The 26541-nt window shown below is 31.9% G+C and overlaps 1 protein-coding gene across 1 annotated transcript in view; it reads left to right on the top strand.

The window, feature by feature from the left end:
- The first annotated feature begins 22563 nt into the window (after positions 1 to 22563).
- Positions 22564 to 26541, top strand: part of LOC131849666 (orexin/Hypocretin receptor type 1-like) — a 29268-nt gene continuing 25290 nt past the window's right edge. Inside the window, exons 1-2 of the mRNA XM_059199778.1 lie at positions 22564 to 22644; positions 25397 to 25978. Of these exons, the coding sequence (XP_059055761.1) occupies positions 22564 to 22644; positions 25397 to 25978 (663 nt within the window). The remainder of the gene's footprint in view (positions 22645 to 25396; positions 25979 to 26541) is intronic.

Raw genomic sequence — 26541 nt, 5'->3', positions numbered from 1 at the left:
TCCAACTTATTTTAATTATTTTTATGACGATCCAACAATATAAGATATAGCGGAATTCTCATTAGGTAAAAGAGGGGTACATCGTAGAATACATGAGGTATATACCAGTAAATTAATTGTAGCTAAAATCAGTCTCATACATATAACGATTGAAATAAAAAAACGTATAGCCCGATTTTGATACGTACGAGTATAAACGTATCAAAATCAGGCTATACGTATAGCGCAGACGCGTTACAACATATCAAAAAAATAGGCATGGAATGTAAAATAAACCATAACATAATAGGTATATACATTGGCACATAAGCCATATCTGCAGAGTGTCGGCTAACGATATTATACCTACACATTTACATTGAATCTTGAATCGTCCCTAATGAGGTACACGATACAGTAACCTACATATCTATTATATACATATCTTTGCAAAACAGATGTCATGTAGCTGAATTGACTGCCATCTATTTTCATGCTTTGTTACTAAGCACCCACTAGTAATCCGAACTGCTTCAGATCTAGCGACATCTAGCGGCTACGGTGGCGAAATAAAATAGCCCGAAGAATAGCCCGAGTTAGGAAGGAACCATTTTCTTGTATGGGATGGGGTATCTGTATGTAATATTATGTTATCTGTGCTTCCGGTTTCATTGACAATTTCCTCGTTATTTCATCCTAAAACCTATTATTTCAAATCAATTTTTTAATGTTATAAATTATGTATGATACATAGAAGTGGGGGGCATAAGACTTTTAAAAAGGCTAAGTGGGGCTGGCAACAAAAATGGTTAGAGGTTGAGATATGACAGTGAAAATACACGGCACGGAGACATGCCGACTTAATCCTACAGAAGAGCAACGCATGAGAGTTCCCATTTAGCTATTGATATAGGCGACAGCGATAGATCGCTAGAAGGCATTGTATGCGAGCAGCGCAGGACCGATCGTCGTGGAGATCTTTGAGGGAGGCCTATGTCCAGCAGTGGACGTCTTCCGGGCTGCGATGATGATGATGATGATAGGCGACTTACTCTTTATTGTACACAGAAAAATATTTCAATTAAACTGAATATAAATATTCTAAACAAAAGGCGTCCTTATCACTTACAGACAACTTGGAACATCGAAGTTTTGAGTAAAGGAAAGGTAGGTCTCGCGCTATAAAAATAGATATAGATAGATAGAATAATGCTTTAGTTATAAATTAATATCAACACAAAATACAAATACTAGCGGGTAATATAACTTATATAATAGAATCAGATAATATCAGCTAATCAGCTTTCTCAGTTACATAAAAAAAATGAAAATCAAAATATCTTTATTCATGTAGCACTCTTATAATATGTCAAATCTACCGCTAGTTCGTTATGCTTTCGAATGAGAAGAACCGACAAGAAACTTAAGTTGTATTCTTTTCAAATATGATTGTACATGATTACAATACAGATTCATTTTCAAATTCAAATAGAGTGACCACCAGCATATGCTATAGTGAGTTTGAGTGACGGCCTCGGTGGTCTAGCGGTCTAGCACACCGCTTTACGACCGATGGTCGCGGGTTCGATTCCTCGCACAAACATTTGTATTCATGAGTATGATTGTTTGTATCGGTCTGGGTGTTTTCTATGTATAATATATATGTATTTACGAAAAAAAATCTATTTATTTGTATCAGTTGTCTAGTACCCATAACACAAGCTTTAGCTAGCTTAACTTGGGTCTAGATGGCGCTGTGTGAATTGTTCTGAGATTATTATTATTATTATTATTAGTTTGTAAACAAAGATGTTACAATACTAAATATAACTACACTTAAACAATTCAATACGGAATTCATTCGTATTTCATACTATGTCCATGCCAGCATTGTTTAACTTCTGGGTACCAAAATAGACACATACATATCTGTACTCGAGTTGAGGAATTCGTAAATATATTCTGTTTCAATCATAGCACTGAAAATAAACATATTTTTTTAAAGGTTAACTTTTAATAGGGTACTTTATATTGTTATAGTCTTTGATATTATTCCTGAATTTTGACCTTATTATCCAATCTATTGTCCAATATATTTTAAACTATTTAAATTATACATTATTTTTAATTATATATTTGCTTATGGATTGGTGGACCCACATGCCCTAATATAATTTATTTTACAGCTGGACTTTTAATGGGTACTTTACATTGTTAAACTCTTCGATATTATACTGTATTTTGGCATGATTCTCCATTGTATTTTTATATTTAAAATTCTTACATTTATATATCTTAATACTAATAATATTATAAATACGTTCACGCAAAAACTAATAACCGGATTTTTATGAAACTTTACCGTAAAGTTATATAGCTCATGCCTCAAAACGACACATATGCTATATTCTATATTGAAATTTAACGCGTGCGAAACCCCGGGCTCGGCTTGTATTTTAATATATTCTTTGGATGAGAAACCAGTGAAGGATATCAAGATGAGCATGAGGTCAGGTCAGTAAGTTCAAAGGTCAGTTAGTTATCGTGACAAATTGACCAGAAATTTATCGGAATTTTGTCCAGGGAGAATCGCGTGGAGATCAACCCGATCTGACACATTGCTAGCAAAGAGATACATTAACTTTTTTTTATTGGTACGATTGGGCTATTATCAGGTTCTATGACCTGTAACACTACGACCTGCACAGAGCTATTATGCTCGCCCTTATTCCTTAGTAAGGGACAAGAATTGAAGGAAATATTTCGTTTATGCATGAGAGCCTATATAGTTAATATAGGATGTGCAGTGGCGTTTCCTCTTCTGCTTGGAAAGCTACATTAACTTACTATTAATAATAATAGTATTGTAATACCATAATTGCTATTATTTAACAATGGGGGATGGCAATTATTGTATGTTCAAGCCACGAAAACAAATATTTTCCTTATCCCATAATATACTTTAGGGTCAGCATAATAAGCCTTTATCTTCCATTCGCCTGAATTCGTAGTCATCTCGTTACTTACTTACTTTCTTTGCTATATCATATTGCATATAATCAAACTATATTTTTCCGGTCTTCCTACGGCATCACGACTGTTGACTGTCTCAGATGGGATAGGCACAGATATTGCCAACTACCGATGTCGTGGTGAACATAACACCTCATTTACCGACATTTCGATTTTTTTTTTGTAGTTTTATATCAACTTTTTTTTTTCTTACTGAAAAATCAGTACAAAATATCAAATCACAAAGTCTTCGTTAATGTACGTCAAATTTCAGTTACGATCATTTAAATGCAATTCAGTGTAGTAAAGCACTATGCTATGATCTTCTTTTATGCTTTTCTCTGCCCTCATAACCATCCACATTGTATATCACATTCTTTACAATTTTATAATTTACTAGCTGGACTCGCGACTTTGTCGGCGTGGAAATTAAGTTTATTTTAAAATAAAAGTAGCCTAAGTTACTCCTTATTACATCAGCTACCTGCAAAAAAAGTCAAAATCGGTCCAGCCATTCCAAAGATTAACCTAAACAAACAGATAGACAGACAAAATTTTTTTAAAATGTTACTTTGGTATATGTTCCATATTTATATTCATATGCATGTAGCAAGAAACGGTTATTTCAATATTACAAATACACATCCCAACTTTATTTATATGTATAGGATACATTACTTCGCTCGCGCAACTTTGTCTATATCACATTTTCCATTATTTTGTAACTATTTTAATTATAGCTCTGCGTCTATTGGTCTTAACGTGATTTTGAATGGTATAGACTATAGAAGGAAGGCATCAGACCCTTCCTCGTTAAACGGGCTCGTTTTAAAAGTATTTTGATAAATTGATTATTAGTATTGGAGATTTCCCCGAACATTTAAATTTAGAAACTTTACCTCTTTATTAACTATTAATATTAGTATAGATGTTGGAATATTATTAATTTTATAATACTACATTATCGATTTTCTTACCAGTAGTAAAATATTAAAGTAGAGAAAAAAGAATATAAATTCCTTGAAGAGATTTTTTATGGATTACTATGGAGTGGAATGGAGAGTGTAAACCGTTAGCGCAGGCAGTGCAGAGTTTACACTTACGAGTAGAGGATGATAACATGATCATGAGGTTAGGTGAGTTAGTGATAATATTTTCCTAGTGAATTTATCACGATGGTTTCCAGAGGGAACCGCGTGGAGATCAACCTGACATGGTACATTGTTAGCAATAAGATCATCTATCCAGATTACTAAGAACCCCTCTTTGAACAGGTATAAAAGTACAAATACTATCAACACATCGTCTCTGAATACTATTCATGTGTCATAACTCATGTAACTTCATGCCTCCTGGGAGAAATCACGCCTAGTTGCGTACTGTATGTGATTCCCTGAAGCATTTATGTACAGCAGAATTATGCTTTGAATAATCTAACTGGTATGTACTGGCAAATTGAATCAAGAAGTTGGGTTAATCAATGTTGAAAACATATATCAATATACATTTACTAGTATTTTTTATATATAACAGTATTCTACACAAACTAAAATGTACAACGCAAGGATGAACTTTACGTTATCATATTACGACCCTGGTACCACTTACCTATTCGTTGTCATTCCGGAGGTTTAAGATATGATGTCTTTATATACTGTAAATTCATTACAATATGATTACCTTCAACTGAAACAGAGAACAAAGCTGCTTGACGTGACAGTTAAAATAGATAAGGCTAAAGTCCTACGCAGACGATTTTGTATACATTTAATAATAACTTTAAATATATATTAGGACAATGAACTTAAAACTAAAAACCTTAAAAAACATAATATAATAACTAAAATATATTATTAGGAGTCCCTTTAGGCAAAGTTGCGAAGATACTGGCAGCGTTCCCCCTTTGAATAGCTATAGGTACTAATTCATTGTCCGAAGTAGCTGCCAGCTCTCCGGCCCTCTGTGATGTAGACTAATCTTTTTGCTATTTTTTTAAAAAACCTTATAGCGCTAGGACCCCACGGACCAAGGGTCTCGACACCGAATGGCAAGCAAATACAGGGGGTATTTACCTGCTTTAGGACCCTTAGTCTCGGTTTTTTCGGCGTACACATGGCCAGAAACCTAGCACGCGTCGAACCTGTACTACAGCTTAAAAGATTGTCGTAAGTCAGTTCATATCGTGCCAACTCCTCTGTGAGTTTGAAGAAACTGGAAAATTTTCACCTGGGCATGCAATTACGAAAGCGTTTTTAGCTTCTTGCAAGCCAGCAATCTCAAAGTTTGAAGTGGATGCCCTTAAAATTTTAATTATAAGGTTTAAATTAAAGATATTAATACGTGACACAAAAAGTTTGAATCCCTTATTACGAAAATTGTAGGTATTGAGGTCAATAGATTAGTATTGTTTATCTTTAATATTATATGTATAAGTATTAGAGAATGTTAGTTATGGTTGAATTGTGATCACTACCTCTAGTAACTTTATATGTATATTCCATATTAATTTCTCTCCGGTAACGCTGTAAGGCTAGTTGTCATTATAAATAGTTCGAAAAAACTTCGTCGTATAAAATGTAACAAGAGTTCAGGTTCTTATGTTGCCAAACTTTAGGATATTTAGCGTGGGTTGTACCTTTGTACCTACTAATTAGCCTACTACTAATAGGTTGTACATTTTGAAATGTCAGCCTTGTTAATGTCATTATTCTCGATCACTGGAGACAAGTTAAAACAAGTATTTAAGTTATTTAAATTTGCAGAGGTATGATTATTTTTCTTTTATATAATTTCCTTTTGCCATCGCTTTTATACCTTACTGTTTACTTAACTTTTTTTACTTATATTTTTAAATTCCAATATCTATCTGTTTTATTCAACTTTATTTAGGCATTTTAATGACAAACAAGCTGACGGCCCGCCTGATGGTAAGCGGTAACATATCCGTGAACAGTAAGTTATCTTGTAAGGCCGGTGATAATACTCATGCGTTACCATTCAAAAGGACTAGGATGGCATGACTCGTATAACTAATTTCATTATAATCTAATAATATTATGAGTATAAAGATTAAAGATCTTTAGATCACTTATACTTAAGCCTGATGCCTAATCAATTGGCCGCTTGAACCTAGTAATACTTTGATGAAAGTCCTCTGTCTCACCTAATTTTGTAGCGAAGCTGTGTCCGTTGTAAGCTCTCTTTTGTTAGCAGGGTGACATAAGGTAGTAAAATGATAGAATATGGATGTATGACTTAGTCCTTCGAAATACCAACTCATGTGAAAGAATATATATAATTTTCTTTTTCTCATAATTTATATTTCTTCCAGATATCATCGCCGTTTCTCGGTATTAATGAAAATGTAATATTTAATATACAGTATGCACTATTGTTGTTTTGTATTAATTTTCTCAATAATTATGATTGATTTGTATGTATATTCACAGTTATTGGAAATTCTACCTTGAGGGTATAGAACAATGGACAGAGTTTGTAAATAAATCCTCTTAAATCTAGTTGAATACCTCTTAAGCTAAGAGGAGATCGTATTTGAAATTTGGCATTTGTATTGTAAATTAAGGAGACCCTAAAATTGATGACGAACGTTTTATAATTAATGTCTCATCCTTAATCAGATTTTAGTTTCTATTGACTACGGACAGGATAGTATTAAATATAATTGATACTCATTATACAGGACAGTCTTAAGGGATATAATAAGCTATATATAATAATGTAACTATATAGTACACTAGCTGAACCCGTAAACGTTGTTTGGCCATATATGTAAATTAAAATCACTATTAAAAAATAGGGGTGATAAAAGGGTGAAAATTTAAGGTTGTCTGTGTTTTCTAATGCCTCATAATAAAAAAATAAAAATAATAATATTTATCAAAAAATCGAGTTTTGGAGAAGCTTATAAACACAAAATCTGTGACATGAGAATTTTATATATTAGATATACTTACGTTATTTTTGGTAAAAAGAAAAATTAAGTTTCTTTTTCTATAACTATACAACCATACAACATATTTTTATTTAGAGAGACAACATTTGTATTAGAAAACAAGCAACTTTCATACTCATTCTGCTTCCCTGATCGAATTCTATCCTATTCAAACGGGGATTAAAATCATGACGGTTTGAGTGAGGTTCTAGTCTTTAGTGCCCTCAGACTAAAGTATACGTTAGACAGGACTTGGTGTTCAGCAGCTCTATAAGTCCTTTGCGTACTTAGAGCACTAACTGCACTCATTTTTCGTCCGGTGAAGCTGTAAAAACTATCTACAGCCTGAGAATAGTTCTAAAAAAGTCATTCTTCTTGACGCTACATTTCGAATGAGTAATAAAATAAAAGAAAAATAATTTATAAGAGTGCTATCAATAAAGTTTATTTCTATTCTACGCGTGTACTTCATATTTTGTTAATAAATAAAGTTTACTGTGTATAATAATAATAACTTGAAACATTTTGTATAAAGTAAATTTCATTATTAATTATACTTTCACGTTGACCACACGCTCCAAACTTTTCCCATTAATACACAATAACGCCGATTTAATTTTCTACACAAAGGCTACGTATATATTTCTAATTGTGGGCTTAAAGTTTTTAATTTCTAATAATAATATTGCTTTACACGCGTATAGTTTATTTTTAAGTTGGTTGCCACCTCAAAATAAACTACACGCGTGTATAAATTACCAAAAAAACAGCTGCAATCGCTTTTTTACGGGTAACTCTAAACTTACTGGTGAAATATTACGTAGAACGTAACAATACAAGAAGAACCAACTTTAATAAAAAAACATAATTTTCGTTCTCTCCTTTTATGAATAATTATTTGTTTTGTTTCTGTGTGTCATGTCTGAACTTTTAAACAAACGTACTTGCTATAGATTAAAATAAAAAATCTTATTAATATTGTATACGCGGAAGTTTGTGAGTATGGATGGATGTTTGTTACTCTTTCACGCAAAAACTACTGAACGGATTTTAATGAAACTTTACAGTAATATAGCTTATACATCAGAATAACATATAGGCTATACTTTAAAAAGATATTATGTAAATTGGGCGAAATATAAAGATAAATATTTAGTGTGATGCAGACGATCTGATGCCGGAGCAGGTCAGCTAGTAAAAAGATATATCACGTATCTCTAATTACACATACTTAAGATAAGTGAATTACAGTTAGTTTTGAAAGTTGTTTTAGCAAAAAGACTCGGCAAATATGTTTTCTTTTTTTAATGCTGACGTTTATAGTCTGCTCAAATATAAATTTGATCAAGGTCTGATCAGCAGTTTTTTCATTTACATTTAATAACGCATTTCGATTCTATATTTCTGTATAAAATACAGTTGTAAAATGTAGATCTCTACACAAATATTATAAAAAGGAAAAGTTCGTGAGTTTGGATGTCGGGGTAATCACTAGTACTACTGATCCTATTTTGAAAATTCTTGCGATATAGGATAGCCCATTTATCGAGGAAGGCTATATAACATCACGCTACGACGAATAGGAACTGAGCAGCACTAAATAGAGTTACAAAAAGAGATAAAGAAGACGAAGTCGGGCAGGTCAGCTAATATAATACATATATCAGGCGTGTTATTAATTCGTAGGCGCGACATAATTGATCCGACAAATAACTGCCCCGCTGTGCACACAGAGTTGTGTAAATTATACCATTTTGTGTTGTTAAGTATAGTTATGAGTAATTATAACATACTTGTTAATTACCGCGACTTCACCCCCATTATTCTGGTAATGTCGAAAAGCGATCCATTTTAAAGTAAGCTCTAAACATTTTATATATATTTTATACTAGCTGTACCCTCGAATTAGTCCGCATGGAATTTAACTTTATTTTTCTAAAATAAAAATAGCCTAAGTTACTCCTTCTAAGTCAAAAAAAGTCCCAACAGTAGTAAAAAAAGGTTATTTCAATATTAAAATGAGACACTCCAATTTTATTAATATGTAGGTATAGATAACTGGAATAGCCAGTAAGTCAACTTACTTGATGGGAAAGTTACAAAAATTACTTGACAACAGCCGGAGATAACGTCTCGCGAATAATTTTATAAATGACTGACTTTCCGGTAACATAAACACCGATAAAAAACCAAATTAAACCGTTGTCTGCCATGTTGGATTCAAATTACCGAGCAAGATGTGAATGTGTTTAGAATAACGCAATAATGTCGATAGTTGAGAATACCTCTGGCGACTCCATTTGGGGTTACAGTTTTGAAGATATATGTATAAACTAGCTGTACCCGCGACTTTGTCTAGACTTTGTTTACGTAAAATAGTGACCTTAACCAAATAATGAAAATATTTAATAATCTAACTCAATACAACCCAAATAAATAACGTTTCAAAAATGACGAATTTCCATAAAAACTTTCATTCCCTATTTAATTTTATCTTCTTATAGATAATTTTTTATAAGCTTTTAACGTTATATTTATTTACATTTAATCAACCACCTAAAAATAAGTTTCAAGCTTCTAGCTTTAAAAATGAAGATTTTTTCACACAACCTGTCAACTCTCCTTTCAACCCTCTACTACCCTTTTTCTCATTAAAAACTAGCCTATGTCCTTTCTTACGGTCTAAATTATCTATGTACAGTATTTCATTTAAATCGGTTCAGTAATTTTGGCGTGAAAACCAGACAGACAACAGACAAAGTTACTTTCTCATTTCTAGTATTATTAACGATAATTTAATTGAATAAATATTCAATTCTACTCTAACTTACCATTGCATTTCTAAGGTTAATAAACTTTAAAGAGATTATCACTACGGATGGAATTCCTCTAATCAATCTCGAACCAGTGTTAACAAATTTATGGTAACTACTTGTAAATACATCAGTGTTATGTTGGATATCCGCCCACGCACACAAATCCATTCATAATAGCAAATAGTATTAGTGCAAACACAATAAACAATGTCCAGCTCTTGATTTAGAGGTGATTCATTCATAGTAATAAATAAATCTATATTTGAGTCGACCCAAATGGTACTTTGGAGTGTAAGTAACACGGTTGTATTTATTTTAACTGGAAGGTCTAAGCCGATTGTACATTTAATAGTAAGTAGAAACCGTCATCGTAAGTAGTATGAATATCAAGGTACGGAGACGTGAGACTGTTCATAAATTATGTCGCACGTCGTTTATGACCATGACATTTTTAGACCCTTTTTCCTAATATCTGAGTCTTAGAAAGGTGACAAGGACCAGCTGTGACAGGGATCACAGCTGGTCCTTGTCACCTTTCTAAGACTCCTACACCTACGACCTAGAGTGACATCTCATATATTGCATCTTTTTTAAATATTAAAAGTATCTATTGTAAGATGATGTAAGCTACGTCCATGCTAAATTTCATTTAAATTGGTCCAACAGGTTCGGAGATTAGCCTATGCATATAGACAAATTAACAGAGAAACAATAAATTTGAAAAAAGCTAAATGAGTTCTATTTCACTTCTAACATCCCTCTGACTCTGACTTTTTGGCGTTTTTTTTTCTATGAACAGAAAGTCAACCTCTACAGTTTTACTATATGTATAGATTATGATAATATCTTTAAACTTTTATGCTTACTTTGATAAATAAGATTTTGAAATTTTGAGTTTTCCCACCCCTTGTCAGGCAATTAGCACAGCGCCTTTATACGAACACAGGTTCAATTCCTCGCACTACATAAATTTTTCTACTCATCAGTATGAATTTTGTATTTATAATATAAACAAAGGTATTTATAATATAATATAAAATTGGGAATTATAAACAAAGAAACTGGAAGGTCTGAAAAACCCGAAAGATAATGGCGTTTATCCTCAACTAATGAAATTTAGCAAATTAATTCCACTGTTTAAATCAGGAGAAAGATTTGAGCTAGGCAACTATAGACCAATTTCTATTTTGCCAGTTCTAAGTAAAGTATTTGAAAAGATTATGTTTCACCGCCGGTAAGTCTACTACTGATGCAGGTGTAGCGCTTATTACACATTTTGACGTGTGTAACATTTCAAAATCATATTTATCAAAGTAAGCATAAAAGCTTAAAGATATTATCATAATCTATACATAGAAAACATATATCTATACATTCAGTATTATTGCCAAGAGCAATGATGGAGAAACCGTCTTTACAACTGTATATTTTCAAATTTACAATCCATGTCTTAGGACAGCGTTGTAGTCTAGTGATGAACTTACCCTGTATTAGACCCAAGACGTAAAGTTCAAATCTGCCCGGCACCAAAAATAAACCTGTGTGTCAACTTATATTTCAATATACTCTTGAGAGTAAGCCGCTCAAATCAAATAAAGAGATGGCGGTAGGCTCACCCAATTCATTTCCAATATGGAAATGAATCTCGCAGTGGGAGAAATATGCATAATAGAAAGCTATCAATTGCTGCGTTCACCACAACATTGACAGTTGACAATTGACTATCCAATCTGATATAACAGTTGTCATGATATTTTAGTCTTAATAACCTGGTCTTGTTTTAAGGCTAACTTTGAATTCTATATGCTCTTTAACATCCGGCCTGTAAAGCGGTCCGGAGATCGTCAGCATCCGAGATGTGGGTATGACGAGGGTGGTTATTTGGAACAGAGCGATTGTCATTAGACCTCTGTAACAAGGGTCAGGTCCTGAATGCTTGAAAGCCTTGTCAACTGTTCCATTTTTAAATTCATTCTTAATCAGACGATTAACGGTTAAGAGTTATTTGAAATTAATCAAAGGCTTAAGTTGGCAACTATCTATATTGATTGAAAAATTACTAATATCTATTTTGTATATACATATTATAATAATATCAATAAAATGTATTATTATGGTAATCTTCGTTAACATCCATACAGCAGATCGACAGTAACACTTTCGCAATTCGATCTTTATATTTACAGATTTCTAACCGAGACCGTGTGACAATTAACTATATAAGTACTTGATGACTATAAACTTCATAAATTCTCCTCTACCTAAATCGTTGTCAATCTGAAAAGAATCAGCAAAATCGGTTTATAACTACGTAAATTGTATGTATTTATTTGCCTTAGGGGTGATTAATATCGCGAGGTAGGTCGGCCGCGCCTCAGCCCTACCTAGTTACGTCAATATTTGTAATTGCTTATTAAACATACACAGTACAATGTCGCGGATAAACGAGCTTCTAAGATACTATTCTTTGTGGGGAGAGAGGATTATTAATAGTAATATTACCCTCAACAGCAACCTCTGGCCAGTGTGGCCCACTAACCCAGAAGTCAGTGACTTCAACGATGGTTTTAAACCGTATAATATGATAAACAACCACAATTTAGCTATTCATTATTAAGATTTGTAGATATAAAAATAAAGTAAATAGATTTAATCTAACTATTAAATGTTAGTATTATCTTTACATAGTATAAAACAAAGTTACTACCGCTGTCTAATCGCTTACATTTTTTAAATTACGCAATTTTAATGCAGTTTTCAGTAATAGATAGAGTAATTCAAGAAGAATTTTATATGTATAATACATGCGTCTTATAATATAGAATGAGCCGAGAAATATAATTATTTGGAATACATCCGTGCGCAGCCAGGATGGGTCACTAGTGTGATATAAAAAGTTCTAGAAGTTTATAATTTACTACAAGATATAAATTCTAATTTGACCGTAACAATCTTATCTACTGACTTTAAAGTACACCCAGAATATTGTGTGAAAAGTTCAGTACTGTTTTGTTTCTTACAGATTATTATAGTTTGCTCAAAGTGTGAAGTGAATATATTAGAAAGAAAATTTTCCAGTCTACGTGTTTTATTTTTTGCCACTGCTGTACTTCTATTGTACATTTTTAGGTCAAACGCATCGATATTCTATGCGTTTGTGGTAGGTTCATCTACTTTTTTGGGATAAAACATAGATCATACCTGTCCACGTGGATATAATATAGATACATTCATGTCTTTTATTAAGATTAATTCAGCTGTTTCATTTAAAATGGTAACAGACCAATAGGCAGATAGACATATGTTCGCAATATTAATTTGGACATAATAGCTGGCTCCAGATATGATTGTGAAAGATGAGATCATTGTGTTATGTGAATCCACTTGATTACTCAAGTGCAAGTATTAACAGGTCACAATTAGGTCATAATTGAGTTATAAGCTTTATTATGATAAATATTTATCATAATAAAGTAAATTTGCTCGTTAATGGGTCAAATCTATGCAATACTACCAGACTCGACAAATGTTATATTGTTTAAGCTATACTATATTCGAATGTCAAATGCATTAACTTAAAATAATCATTAAGTTTTCTGAAATTTTCCAATATCCCGTGTTATTTTCTTAACTTCTCTTTCGATAAAAACCTTCTGGGAATTTTATTAGAAATAGATATATAAAATATGAATGAACTTGGATAAGGCATTTTTAAGATATTGCGTCATTAAGGGAAATAGGTATTAATTTTTATAAATATATATAGATTATAACAGAGAGGTAGAGCAAATTCTGTAATAAGGAAACCATATCAAATTCTTTCACGATTTGAAGGGATATTATTTCAGAGTGGCATACACTATATTGAACAAATATTATAAGGAGACAAAAAAAGTATAATATTAGGGGTAATCTCTAGAGATTAACCCGAATATTGTACTAGTACTAGTATTACAAATTCTTTCAGGGTTGGATAACCTATTTTCGAGACTAGTATCATGCTACAACGAATGGAAGTGGATCTGGAAAGAAAAATGTTGCAAAATGGGTAAAATAGGGACATACATACATAAGTGACTAACATATCCTTTAAAATTTGACGTATACAAATATAATAAAAAAAAAATAGTTTTGATGGGATCTTTATTTCCAATATGCCGATTATTAGATACTATTGTAACCAGGGTGTGTTACAATTTAGATAAAATTACATAAAGAAAAACAAATTTCAGAAGAAACCAGTAATTTTTAATGAAACAATTTCGAAATTATACCAAAAATACTGACGCGAGATTTTGTAAAATATATGTATAAAAGGATTGCCATTAAATTTATCGCTAATAAAAATTCGTCAGCACAGACTTCAAACTCCATTTTTATGAACACAAAGAGTGCTATTAAATTTGATAGCTATGCAAATAGGGTAGGTATTTCTAAGAAAACAACATTAAGGATATACTAAAAAAAATTAAAGCTATATATATGAAGTCTAAACGAAATATATGTAGTTCAATATTTTTAAATTATACTGTAATATTTTCAATACATGTATTTCGACATCTGAGACACTTGATATTTAAAAATATTGAAATATATGTCAGTTAAGCATTATACAAGTGTAGTAAATCATTTTTTCGAGTAACACAAAAATAATGTAGTCTAAATGTAACTTTTGAACTCTTCGTACCAGATTGATCAATCAATCAGTATAAAGATTTTTCTTATTTACCACTATACCGTTACGAATATATTGTTCGGAGTAATAATTTCTATCACTGGATTTTGGGTTTGTATACTCTTTATGACCAAATCTGTTATATATATATATATATATATATATATATATATATATCTATATATATATATTAATAATATATAATACATAATTAAATGTAAGGGGAGGGTATATTTAGCATCGGATTTTAGCTTCATCATTACTAGTCGTACTGCCCTACACCGCGGTCGTCCTCTGAAAAAGGCAATGGTTAATTGGAACATTCACTAAGATGGGCTGATCGAGCTGTCTTCATTCTCATCAGCACCACTAAAAAGAGATAAAAGTATCTAATAACAAAAAAATCTCGTGTCACGGTGTTTGTTACAAAACTCATCCGAAAGGACCTTAATCAAATCAAACCTAATGAAATTTTGTGTGTATATTCAATAAGTCTGAGCATAGGACGTAAACTATTTTTTATACTCCTAAGTAACACGCATTATAAAAATCATACAATCCAAAAATTTCACTCTTCTACCAACAACCCCTAGTTTTAATAGCAATTAGTATTTTTAATTATATAGCAAAACAGCTTTGACCGTCAGCTAATTATACATATAAAAAGACTATAGATATGTTATGTATTAGTTATTAGTTAGGTATGTCCTTTAGTAAAATTCCTTCAATTCTCGATCGACCAGTCAACTGAAAATAGGGAAGTAATATCAATTATGCTTTTATAAGGGTTCGAGATATTCAGATCCTTTGCCTGGAATCTGAATAAAATGGTATCTATTAATTTTATTGTCGTTTCTTTAGAAGTCAACGACATCGCAACATCTTGAAATTATTCATGAAATAGACGTTGTAATTCACAAGTACACAATTATATTACATGGAATTTGTTGCGTCCATTATTATTAAATAGTTAATATTTATAATTAATATTTGAGGTAGATTTTGAATAGAGACGTCTGCGTGAATAACTCTGTCGTACCTATATCAGCCGCCAAATAGTTTGTTCAATAAGATATTTCGCTTAAAGATATGAAGCAGTGAACTCACAGGTTACGGTGAAAAATAAGACATGATATCTTAGTTTACCGGAATGACGTCACATAAGTTATATGCGGATGTCATACGATAACGTGATATACGCTATTGTATGTGGACGATGGTTACCACTTACCATCAGGTGGACCATCACATTTGCCATTCCTAAAATGCCTAAAATTCGATATACGTCTAGAGTAGTGATTTATTACGCCGAATTATCTACCTCAAAAATTGTACGTTAGAATCTCTCTGTAATATATAGAAATACATTACAATAAATATTGTATAGAAATACAATAGATTTGATTTTTTTTATTTATTACTATATTTAAATTTAAGCAATTTTGAATTGTACTACTTTTAATTTCCATAAACCTTCTGAATCCATTTACATCACTAATACTCTAATGCTACTGATAAGAACCACAAATCAAGTTAATCCGAGGTAAACTATAGTAGGCTCGCTCTAAAATAAAAAAAGTCACAATATCATTTTTTTTTTATTGTTCTTTGTTTGTCTGTGCGCAATAATGAATTATTATGAATGAATTATATATTATATTAATATGTACATTAAATATGAAAATAATAATAATTATTATTATATATTATATTATGCCCCTTATTGACAGTTTCTATCATCAGATTTGCAGTTATTTTCTTTTTGTGTGCGTGGTTTAGTGGTACTACGATATTTGAGAGCTATTTCAAAAATCACTTATTAACTAGAAATAATTGTCGCAAAAGAAGTTAATTAAATTCATGAAATATCAATAAGTTCATCATCATTATTACTTAGTATAAATCAAAGTCGCTGTAGCTGTCTGTCCGTCCCTATGCGTGCTTAAATCTTAAAAGTACACAACGGATTTTGAAGCGGTTTTTTTAATAGATACAGTGATTCAAGAGGAATAATTTATACACATAATACATGTACATCCGTGGGAAACCGGAGAGAGTAGTTAGTTTATTATATGATAACATAACTTCAAGACTAGACAATAAGCTACAGACGAACGATATTTGAAACAAAAATAATCTAAAAACATCTAAAGCTTATCGCCAAGTTTACAATTAATTAGTCATATTATCGCGATTTATGATACCTGAAAATTTGAAATTGACAAACTTTCTTGTTCTAAATATACTATAAATAATGATTTCCATACCCAAGACACAAAAAGTAAGGTATTTATAAGTTTGAAGCCGTAATTTGTGTCCATATACTAAGTGTATTAAACATATTATTAGGTCAAACAATAAAATTGAGTAACTTTTATATTTAAATATATTACAAATACGTTTGGTATTTGGTACATAAACAGGATAGCGAGGTGAGAGAGAAAGCAGGTGGCGCCTTCTTACTGTGCAAAAAAAACTGAGACACACATTCAATATCTTTAAGATTTACGTTAAATTAATATAAATAGTAATATACTTCTATATTATATATTTATTTAAATGCTAGTTATGTATTTTTGGTCTAAATAATGTAACACAAGGCGTGATTATACGTCTAATAGTACCTATTAGATATATGACAGTCAGATTCAACGTACAGATTCCATACCTACAGATGTAATGGTGACTGATGTTGTGACTCAACTGGGCTCATCCTGGTCTGGGAATCATCTTTTAGGACTATTCTAATGCTGTTGGCCGCAGCTGGCCTTTACAGCTTCACCGGACAATAGGGGGCGTGTGCAGATGGCACTTCAAACCCGGAGAAGGACTTATTGAGCGGCTGAAGACCAAATCCTGCCTAACTGACACGACTTTAGTCTGAGGGCACCGCTTGGGTTTCGAACCTCGGCTCTGCCCGTCGTAATTTCGATCCCTTTAAATCGAACGTTTTTACTTTGTAGTACCTACATTTATACATTTGTTAGTACACTTATTTATTTACTAGCTTTTACCCGCGGCTTCACTTCTTTGAATAAAAAATATTTGTTTTTTTTTTTAATTCATTCTGATACATCCAAGAACATGTGTACAAAATGATATGATGATCGGTTTAGTAGTTTTTGCATGAGAGCGTAACAAACATCCCTACTTTCACATTTATAATATTATATATAGGATTAAGGCTATACGAATGTTGAATACAATATTTTTGTATTCTCTTTAAGAACACAATTTCAATAAATTAATTGTGCGATCCCAATTCGTGATACTGACAGTCGTTAAATGGATGTAAAATGTAAGGTTGGCGACGAATAAATACAGGCCATTAAATGTCGTGATGTGCCTTGGGCAACCATTATATCTTTTTAGAGGCTTTTATTGTTATTTTCCTAATATACTTATGTTTAGTAATAGTCATTACGACATAAAATTAATGGTTTCCTATAATTAATTTAATTACATATAGATTCTACGAAATACATATCTTTACATAGTATAAAACGAAATCACCACCGCTGTGTGTAGGCTTAGATCTTTTAACGATTCGGATTTCATGCAGTTGTCAGCAATAGATAGAATTAAGAGGTAGACTTATATGTATAGTAAATTCTTATTATAATACAGAAAACCAGAGGGAAAGGGAATTGTTAGTAATGTACATTAGTGCTAGCAATGTAGCATGTCAGATTGAACTCCACGCTATTCCCCCTGAAAACCATCGTGATAAATTCTTGGTGAATTTGTCACGATGCTAACTGACATTACTTCATGCTCATCTTGTCATCCTCCACTGGTACCCCGCCAGCGAAAACCGTTACCGCAGGCCACCATTCCATTATCATCCATAAAAAAAATACAGAAAATCCATCCGTGCGTATCTGGATCCGGGTCGTTATTTCAGTTATATATGTATGTATCTATTTTAGTTACACATATATTCAAATGATTATGCCAGGCAGAGACAATTATACGTCAAATATTAGCTACAGATCTACATTTTGCTTCTTCCTCTAATAACAATAATGTTGTAAGTAAATTTAAGAGAGAGAGATTATTATAAAGACCTGACAAGTCGCGTTTACAAGTTTAATGTATAGTACACTATACATTAAAGCAGTAACAAAACATGATACTTGCAACCTATGAAAAAACTAGCTTTTGCCCGCGGCTTCGCTCGCGTTAATTTATCCCCTTAGGGGTGGAATTTATCAAAATATTCTTAGAAGATGCCTACGTCATAGTTGCTTTACACATGCAAAGTCTCAGCCCGATCGGTTTAAAATTGACAAAATTTCATACAAACTTTCATCCCCTATTTTATCCCCTTGGGGGTGGAATTTATCAAAATCCTTTCTTAGCGGATGCCTACGTCATAACATCTACCTGCATGCCAAATTTCAGCCCGATCCGTTCAGTGGTTTGGGCTGTGCGTTGATAGATCACTATGTCAGTCACCTTTGAGTTATATATATTTAGATGATCTTAAAATACAATCATTCATTATATTTATTATCAAAATTCTATAGGGATATTTTAGGGTGGTATAGGGATAACCTCATACGGCCCTAAAATATCCCTATACAAATAAATTTGAAGGAACAAGGGTGGGGTTATCCCTACTCCATGATGTCTACTTACTACTTGCATTTCATTACGCATACTTTCATTAGAGTATCTGTCTAATGAAAGTATGCGTAATGAAATGCAAACAGTAAGTAGACCTGTCTCGTTAATGTTAAAATATTACAATTTCAATATTAAAATCTCAGTTATTCCAATAAAATTACAGATGGATTATTAGATAGTAATTTCATCTTAAAGTACTCGTTCAAAACATAGAGTATAAGCGTTATTTTGAATGTTCATTTCCTTTGAATATATAGATAGGTAAATACATCGTATAGACTGTCAGTCTCATGTGGCATTTGTTAGGCAATCAGTTAAATAAATTTAAGTTTTTTTACTACATTATTTGACTTTAAAACTAGACCTAAAGCATCCTTTGAGGAAGGTCTGTTTATTGTTAAGGAAACGGTAGTTAAAATGTCAATCGAAATTCACGTGAATTGAAACGTCTATATTCGAACAGTTCAAAGGTACGTTCGTTAAGACTATTAATTACTTATAAATAAACCAAGAAGAGAATGAATGGCAAGTAATTTACTAAAGAGATACCCACAGGTATTTAGTAGGTAGTAATAAATTAGTATGTAACATTATCATCTCTGTAGTATTAGTATCTATTTTAACTGACTCTAAAAATGGGAAGTTATTTTTCTGTCGTTTTTTTATGTTGATAGATCTCCGTCATTTATGCTTAACTAGCTTTTGCCCGCGGCTTCGCTCGCGTTAAAATATCCTCTTAAGGGTGGAATTTATTATAGTCCTTTCGTGGGGGAAGCCTACGTCATAGTGCTTTATGCATGCAAATTCTCAGCCCGATCGATTTAAAATTGACAAAGTTTCATACAAACTTTCATCCACTATTTTATCCCTTTAGGGGTAGAATTAATCAAAATCCTTCTTAGCGGATGCCTGCGTCAGAACATCTACCTGCATGCCAAATTTCAGCCCGATCCGTCCAGTGGTTTGGGCTGTGCGTTGATCGATCACTACGTCAGTCACCTTTGAGTTATATATATTTAGATATTCTTAATAATTCATAAAATTTCATCAAAGTTCTGTATTATTTGGGTTTGAAATCCCTACTTAATCATTATATGATAAACAAGTATTGAACCATAATGAAACATTAAAACCTAGCATTGTTAACTATCTAAATCAATGTTTTAAATTACGTAAGGTTATTATTCAGTCAATTTAAACTTTAATGAGTATTAATAAGATTTACAGAACATTAAGATCGTTTATGGAATAGAAATGTACGCCAATGTGCTCAGAATACATTTCCGTTTGAAATACGAGTAATTCGATGTTTACTTTAAATTGGGCGTTAGTGGATGTAGGACAAGGTGTTTGGCATCAAGTATAGTGATGCCAGTTTGCTCGTTTATATGCTCAGTTTTGGGGAAAAAATCTTATGTCATTGTAGAAGTAACTGATATAAAGTGGTAACAATCGCCGATATATATGATCAGCACTGCAAATATCACGCTACCATGATATCTAAGATGCCATAGATCTTATCCCGTAATTTGTCTTACCTTTCAACTGAAACACAACCTACATAGCACTTAGCGACTGACATGGTTAAGACCTCTGACTAGGTACGTCAGTATCTATTCATGTTTCTTACAATTGGAAATATGGAATATAAAAATTAGTTCGTGTTGTGGAAGATTGATACTTTCTTGTAGGATTAAAAAAAAAACAAGAACACATATAAATATAATACATACATCAGTACATGCTTCTTTACTGAGAGGACACGAGTAACGAGCAAGTTTCTTGATCGTTCGTCTCGTGATGAGTGTTTCAAATGAGTATTAGAATAAAAAAATGTGACTGTTAAAAAGTGCTTATACAAAGTTTATTTCAAGGAGGATTTTCATAAAAATATTTTTTTCACGATATTTAGGGAGAATATCAGACATTCACATGGAAACACTCTTCAAGTGTAAACCTACGCTAATGTGTTGGTGTTACGACGAAAAAATTGTACTGAGCAGAAATATTTATTGCCACTGTAAGATTAATTTGATGAGAAATATTATTAGATTGCTAAATCAACAGTTGGCATAAATAAGCAATTCTGTATATCTTACAAGAAATTGTTATTTTTATAAAAAAAAAAACTGTAAGATCAGTACAAAATTATAGAATTTAGAGAATTTTTCAATTATCTTTACATAGAATAAAACGATGTCAACGCTGTAGTCTGTACGCTTAGATCTTTTAAATTACACAACGGATTTTAATGCCGTTTTCAGTAATAGGTAGAGTGATTCAAGAGGAAGGTTTATATAGTATGTATAATACGTGTTATAGTATAGAACAAGCAGTGAAATGCAAAGATTCTTAATGAACCCGAGAGAAGCCGAGGCGGATCGCTAGTTGTTAATAAAATGTTATTGTTATTATAGAATTTGACCATGTTGGTGATTTAGCACACCGCATTACTTTCAACGATCGCGGATTACGTTCTCAATTTAACAAGCATTTGTATTTTTAAGTTTTATTGTTTATATTGGTCTGGGTGTTCTATGTAAATTGTTTAGATAGGTATTTGCATAAAAGGTACCTGTTTAAGTATTTCTATCAGTTGTTCAGTACTTGTAGCATAATCTCAGGTTAGCTTGGAACTAAATAGCGCTATTAGAATTATTTGGAGTTATTATCATAAGCGTCAAAAAGTCGAAGTGATACAATGAATGTGTTTTGCCATAACTATGAAGTATTTTCTAATAGTGGTGACGGTGTACGTAAAAAAAGTCTAATGAAATGAAGCGGGTAGACAAATGTATTTCTCAGCTCGTAACAATTAGTACCTCCAATGTCGTCTCCAGTCGGTCCGTAACCAGAACATTTGTAACAGCATCAAAATATCTGGAGCTCTTAAATATTATCAGGGTATCTATATATCTCTTTTATAAATAAATATATGTAAAGTGTGCAATTTTCTCATGTGGTTTACATTGCTTGAGTTTCAAATGAAATTGTGTTTTTGATTGACTGAACAAAGTAAAATTTTTAATGTTTATTACATTGAGCGGGTGCAGATAATGCTTGGAATAATCGTATGAAATTAATATATTTAATACCATGCATGCAGACTGTGGAAAATATACGAATTTCTCATGTAAATATTCAGAATTCCTTTCATTTTCGTAGAATTGCCGTCGGTTTTCAGATCATTAGGCTTAGTTATTAGACTCTCGGCTTGACAAGGAGAAATATTGTTGTAAATATTTGTTTTTGTAAACAAGCCAAGGTCGTGACTGAAATTTGTATATATAGAATACAGGTTTTTACAGAAATGAAAAAATCCAATTATTTGTTGTCTATTATAGATAATAGTTGACTTTCTAGACATTGTTACAAATACATCTTATTTAATGTTTTCTCATTTATCCCGAGGAAGCTTGCTTTGTAAACTGCGTCTATTGAAGGATGAAATAAAGCAGTGAAACAAGCTACAGGCATGAACGACATCCTCATACTTCGGAATGGCAACATCAGCACTGTGCTGTACTGTGATCACAGTGCTGATGTTTATGATGATGAGGCATTATAGGTTAATAATGCTGGTAACACTGTTACCCCGGCCCTCACTGGACATTGCAATTAGAATAAATGAATTACAAACTCAAGCCTGTGCTTAACAAAACTCTGCAGATTTTGTCAAGCAGAAGAGGAAACGCCACTACATATCTTATATGGTTGTAGCTCACTCATGCACAAACAAAATATCTCCTTTAGAAAGTACAACTATCCTGAGAGTCTAGGTAGGGAATTTTGAAAAAGAGCGAGGTTAATTCATCTAAGTAGATCTCAGTGTTACCAATCTAAAGCACATGACAATAGCCCAAACACGTCAATAAAAAAACCACTGTTAATGTATGTACATTAACATTTCCCATCAGTTAGGGCGTATGTTTGCCATTACTATTGTATAAAAAACAGATAATTGTAAATGGATAAGCATTGTAAATGTATATTCAAATTCAAATTAAAAAATCATTTATTCATGACAGGACATTTTAGCCGCTTATGAACGTCAAGTTTTTACATTACATTTCTTTTTCTACCGTCCAGTTCGGTATATAGATCAAATTGAGAAGAACTGACAAGAAACTCAAATGAATTACTTTTTTTTAAAAGCCTGTTTATTTACAATGTATAGGTATTTATATAGGTGTCTATGTCTAACATTAAATGAAAATCACAACTATAAAATAACATGAACAACTATTGCCATGCACGCTCGTCATTCAAGTAATCCTTTAGTGAGTAATAGGCTTTGCTCAGTAAATATGATTTAACAGATGTTTTGAATTTATTTAAGGGTAATTCTAATATATCCTTTGGTATCTTATTGTAAATTTTTATACCTATTCCCATAAAAGACCTATTGACTTTTTCTTAACGATACTACTATTAAAAGGAATGGTTACTCGCTCTCTTCTTGAACTGCCTCATAGAAATGTTGTGTCGAATAATTTGGTTTTTCTTTTTTAATGAAAATTGTTACTCGAATATAAAATCCAGCATCTTATTGATTTGCAAACCCTCTCCTTTAGATATATAAACTTTTTGTAGCTTTATATATTTAAACGTTTCTGTCATTATACTTTTTTTGTTTTTTATTATCTATCTATCTAATGATAATATACATAGGCAAATTCAAATTCATTATAATAATTAACTAGGAAATACGTAATACTTATATATATACATAGATATGTATATATATAATTGTACAGTCTAGAATAAGTTATATAAACACTAGTTCACTAATAAAAAATATCTATCTTAATTTATTCTTACCTATTTTACATAAATTGCCATGGTATTAGGTTTGGGTCACTGAGGTGGTCATGACCCTTATAATGTTTACCCCAAGCTTATATTCTAACCCTAAACTATAGCATTGCAATAATAGAGGCTTCTATATTTCATACAAAATAATATTTCAGAGCCAAACGCCTGATGTAAAACAATATTAGACATATCATATCTTGTTTTCTGATATATTCGTCAGCCTAGCTATAAATAATTATATCAAAAATACATCGCGGTATAATGAATATTTAGTGTTAGGGTTCACATCGATATTATCGAAAAATCTGATATTTAATATTAAACGAAGGTAGTTTCATTATTACTCGGTATCATTAGACTAGTTGCGTATAACTCCCAGTCATATCTTCTCTGTATAAAAAGGAGTTAGTTTTTGTAAGCCACGGCATTCGGTCTTTGAGCACAGGATGTGCTGGTTGTATTTTAAATGCTAAAGTGAATTGTGTTAGAGACAAAGTTGAATATATAGTTGTTATTTTATTATAATACATACTTTTACTATTACATAGAGTTGATATATCTTACATTAGTTAACTTACACATGACATGTGAATTAGGCATATCTACATATATGTTGTTGTAATAATTGGATTTGCAAAAATCTGTTTTCATCTATCAATCCGTGAACTGAATCTGAAACTGAATGAAATAACACGAAAATATTTACATAACTTGATGGATGAGGATCTGGCTATCTTGTGATCAAATAGACCTACATCTATTATGTATGTATATAAGGACGTTCAAATAGAGGACAGCATTCAATTCAATTCATTTTGTTTTGTGACTAGTGGAGCCTGCGACTTTATACCTATATTTTTTTGTAAAAAATCATCTATTGATGATAATTATCAAAAGCCAATAATAAATAAACCATTATTACATCGCGTATTATTTTATTAAACAATAAGTTAATAAAACTGAATGTAGCGTATTTAAAATTTCTGCTTTTGGTGGGTATTCTGGACTTTCTTTAGCCTATACATTGAATCATAATTATAAACATATTCCATGAAAATTTAAGAATATTTTTACAGATAATGTGCGTGTACAAAAAAGTGCGTGAGATCCTCTCATGCAGCAAACTTACAGACGAACGGACGGCTGAAATCGAGTCATTTCTGACGAATATAACTTCTATCATAGAGCACTACTAGAGATTCGAACCTCGACTCAGAATGAAAATACTCATCCGCTGAGCTATATTGTGTTTTTCTTTTAATGTACAAACAAACACAGTTTCTCTAAATTCCGCCAATATTGCCATTATATTTCGATATAAGACATATTATTTGATCGAAAACGAATAAATTAGTTTTTCTCGCAAACAAAAAATATTTAGAAATAAACACTGCTTTATTACCTAACAACTACAATCTTAATAGTTTAGTGCATTTCTTCAAAGCGCCTTCAAACGAACCCACTTTCACATTTGAATAGAGCGACCGAGGTTTTATGTACGTTTTTCTTTTGTTTCAGATGAAGCATGCTATGAATAACACAAAAGCCAAGTGCGACTCGTTACTCAACATGTGCAGGAGCGAAAAATTTGTAATAGTCATAACTTTAATTTTAACACAAACAAGTGCTATTGACGTTGCATTAGAGAATAAACATAAAGATACTAATGAAATAGAAACTGCAGGTATAAATAACAATGTAGAAGACAGTAATAGACCTGTAGATGTATTTAATCGCAACGATACAAAGAAAATCAATGAAAATATTGAAGAATGTATAGGTGATGTGGATTTCTGTAATATGACAAGAGAGGATTATATACAAATGTTAAACGATTACATATACCCACAGACATACGAATGGATACTAATTGGCACTCACACAGCGGTATTCGTGATGGGATTGGTTGGAAATGCACTAGTGTGTGTAGCTGTTTACAGAAATCACACGATGCGAACTGTGACAAACTATTTTATAGTGAACTTGGCCGTGGCAGATTTCATGGTGATTCTGTTTTGTCTGCCGCCAACGGTGCTATGGGATGTAACCGAAACATGGTTTTTAGGGAAATCGTTATGCAAAGTCCTGCTTTATTTTCAGGTAAATATATAATTATTTTCTTTTTGAAATGTCATCCCCTATTTCCTATCAGAAGCAGTGTCGAAATCATGGTAATACTTGACATGAATTTTCTGACATTTTGCTGAGCATATTTAAAACCATATATAGGATCAGCAATTATCGTATCTTGGGTTAATTTAATTTACTGTCAGCGTGTACATTACCGAAAAGAATTACAGAAATTATGATACACAACGTTTTTTAATGTCAATGAATTAGAACTTAAAAGCTTTGGTGTCTATAACCGGAAGCTAAACTACTAGACCGTGACGCATTCATTACTATAACCCTTTTATAAGATTATTTTCCTACTTGTGGTAACTAAGAAAGAATACAATGTTATTCCTTTTCATCTAGAGGATACAAAAGGGAACAAAGCAGACATAATCGAAGCTTGAGAAGGAAATCTCGAAATAAAACATTGTGTCATACCGCCAGACTACCGTACCATAGGAAAAATAGGCTTAAATCTCCTTGATCGATAATCAGTTGTTATGGCAATATAATCTATTTATAAAATGGATATAAGAACAATAAGCTTT

The sequence above is a fragment of the Achroia grisella genome, unplaced genomic scaffold, assembly GCF_030625045.1.
Source record: "Achroia grisella isolate CSIRO2021 unplaced genomic scaffold, CSIRO_AGI_Agris_v1 utg660, whole genome shotgun sequence".
In the NCBI taxonomy this organism is placed as follows: Eukaryota; Metazoa; Arthropoda; class Insecta; order Lepidoptera; family Pyralidae; genus Achroia; species Achroia grisella.
Note: the sequence above shows the minus strand (reverse complement) of the source record. Positions and strands in the feature narration are given on the sequence as shown.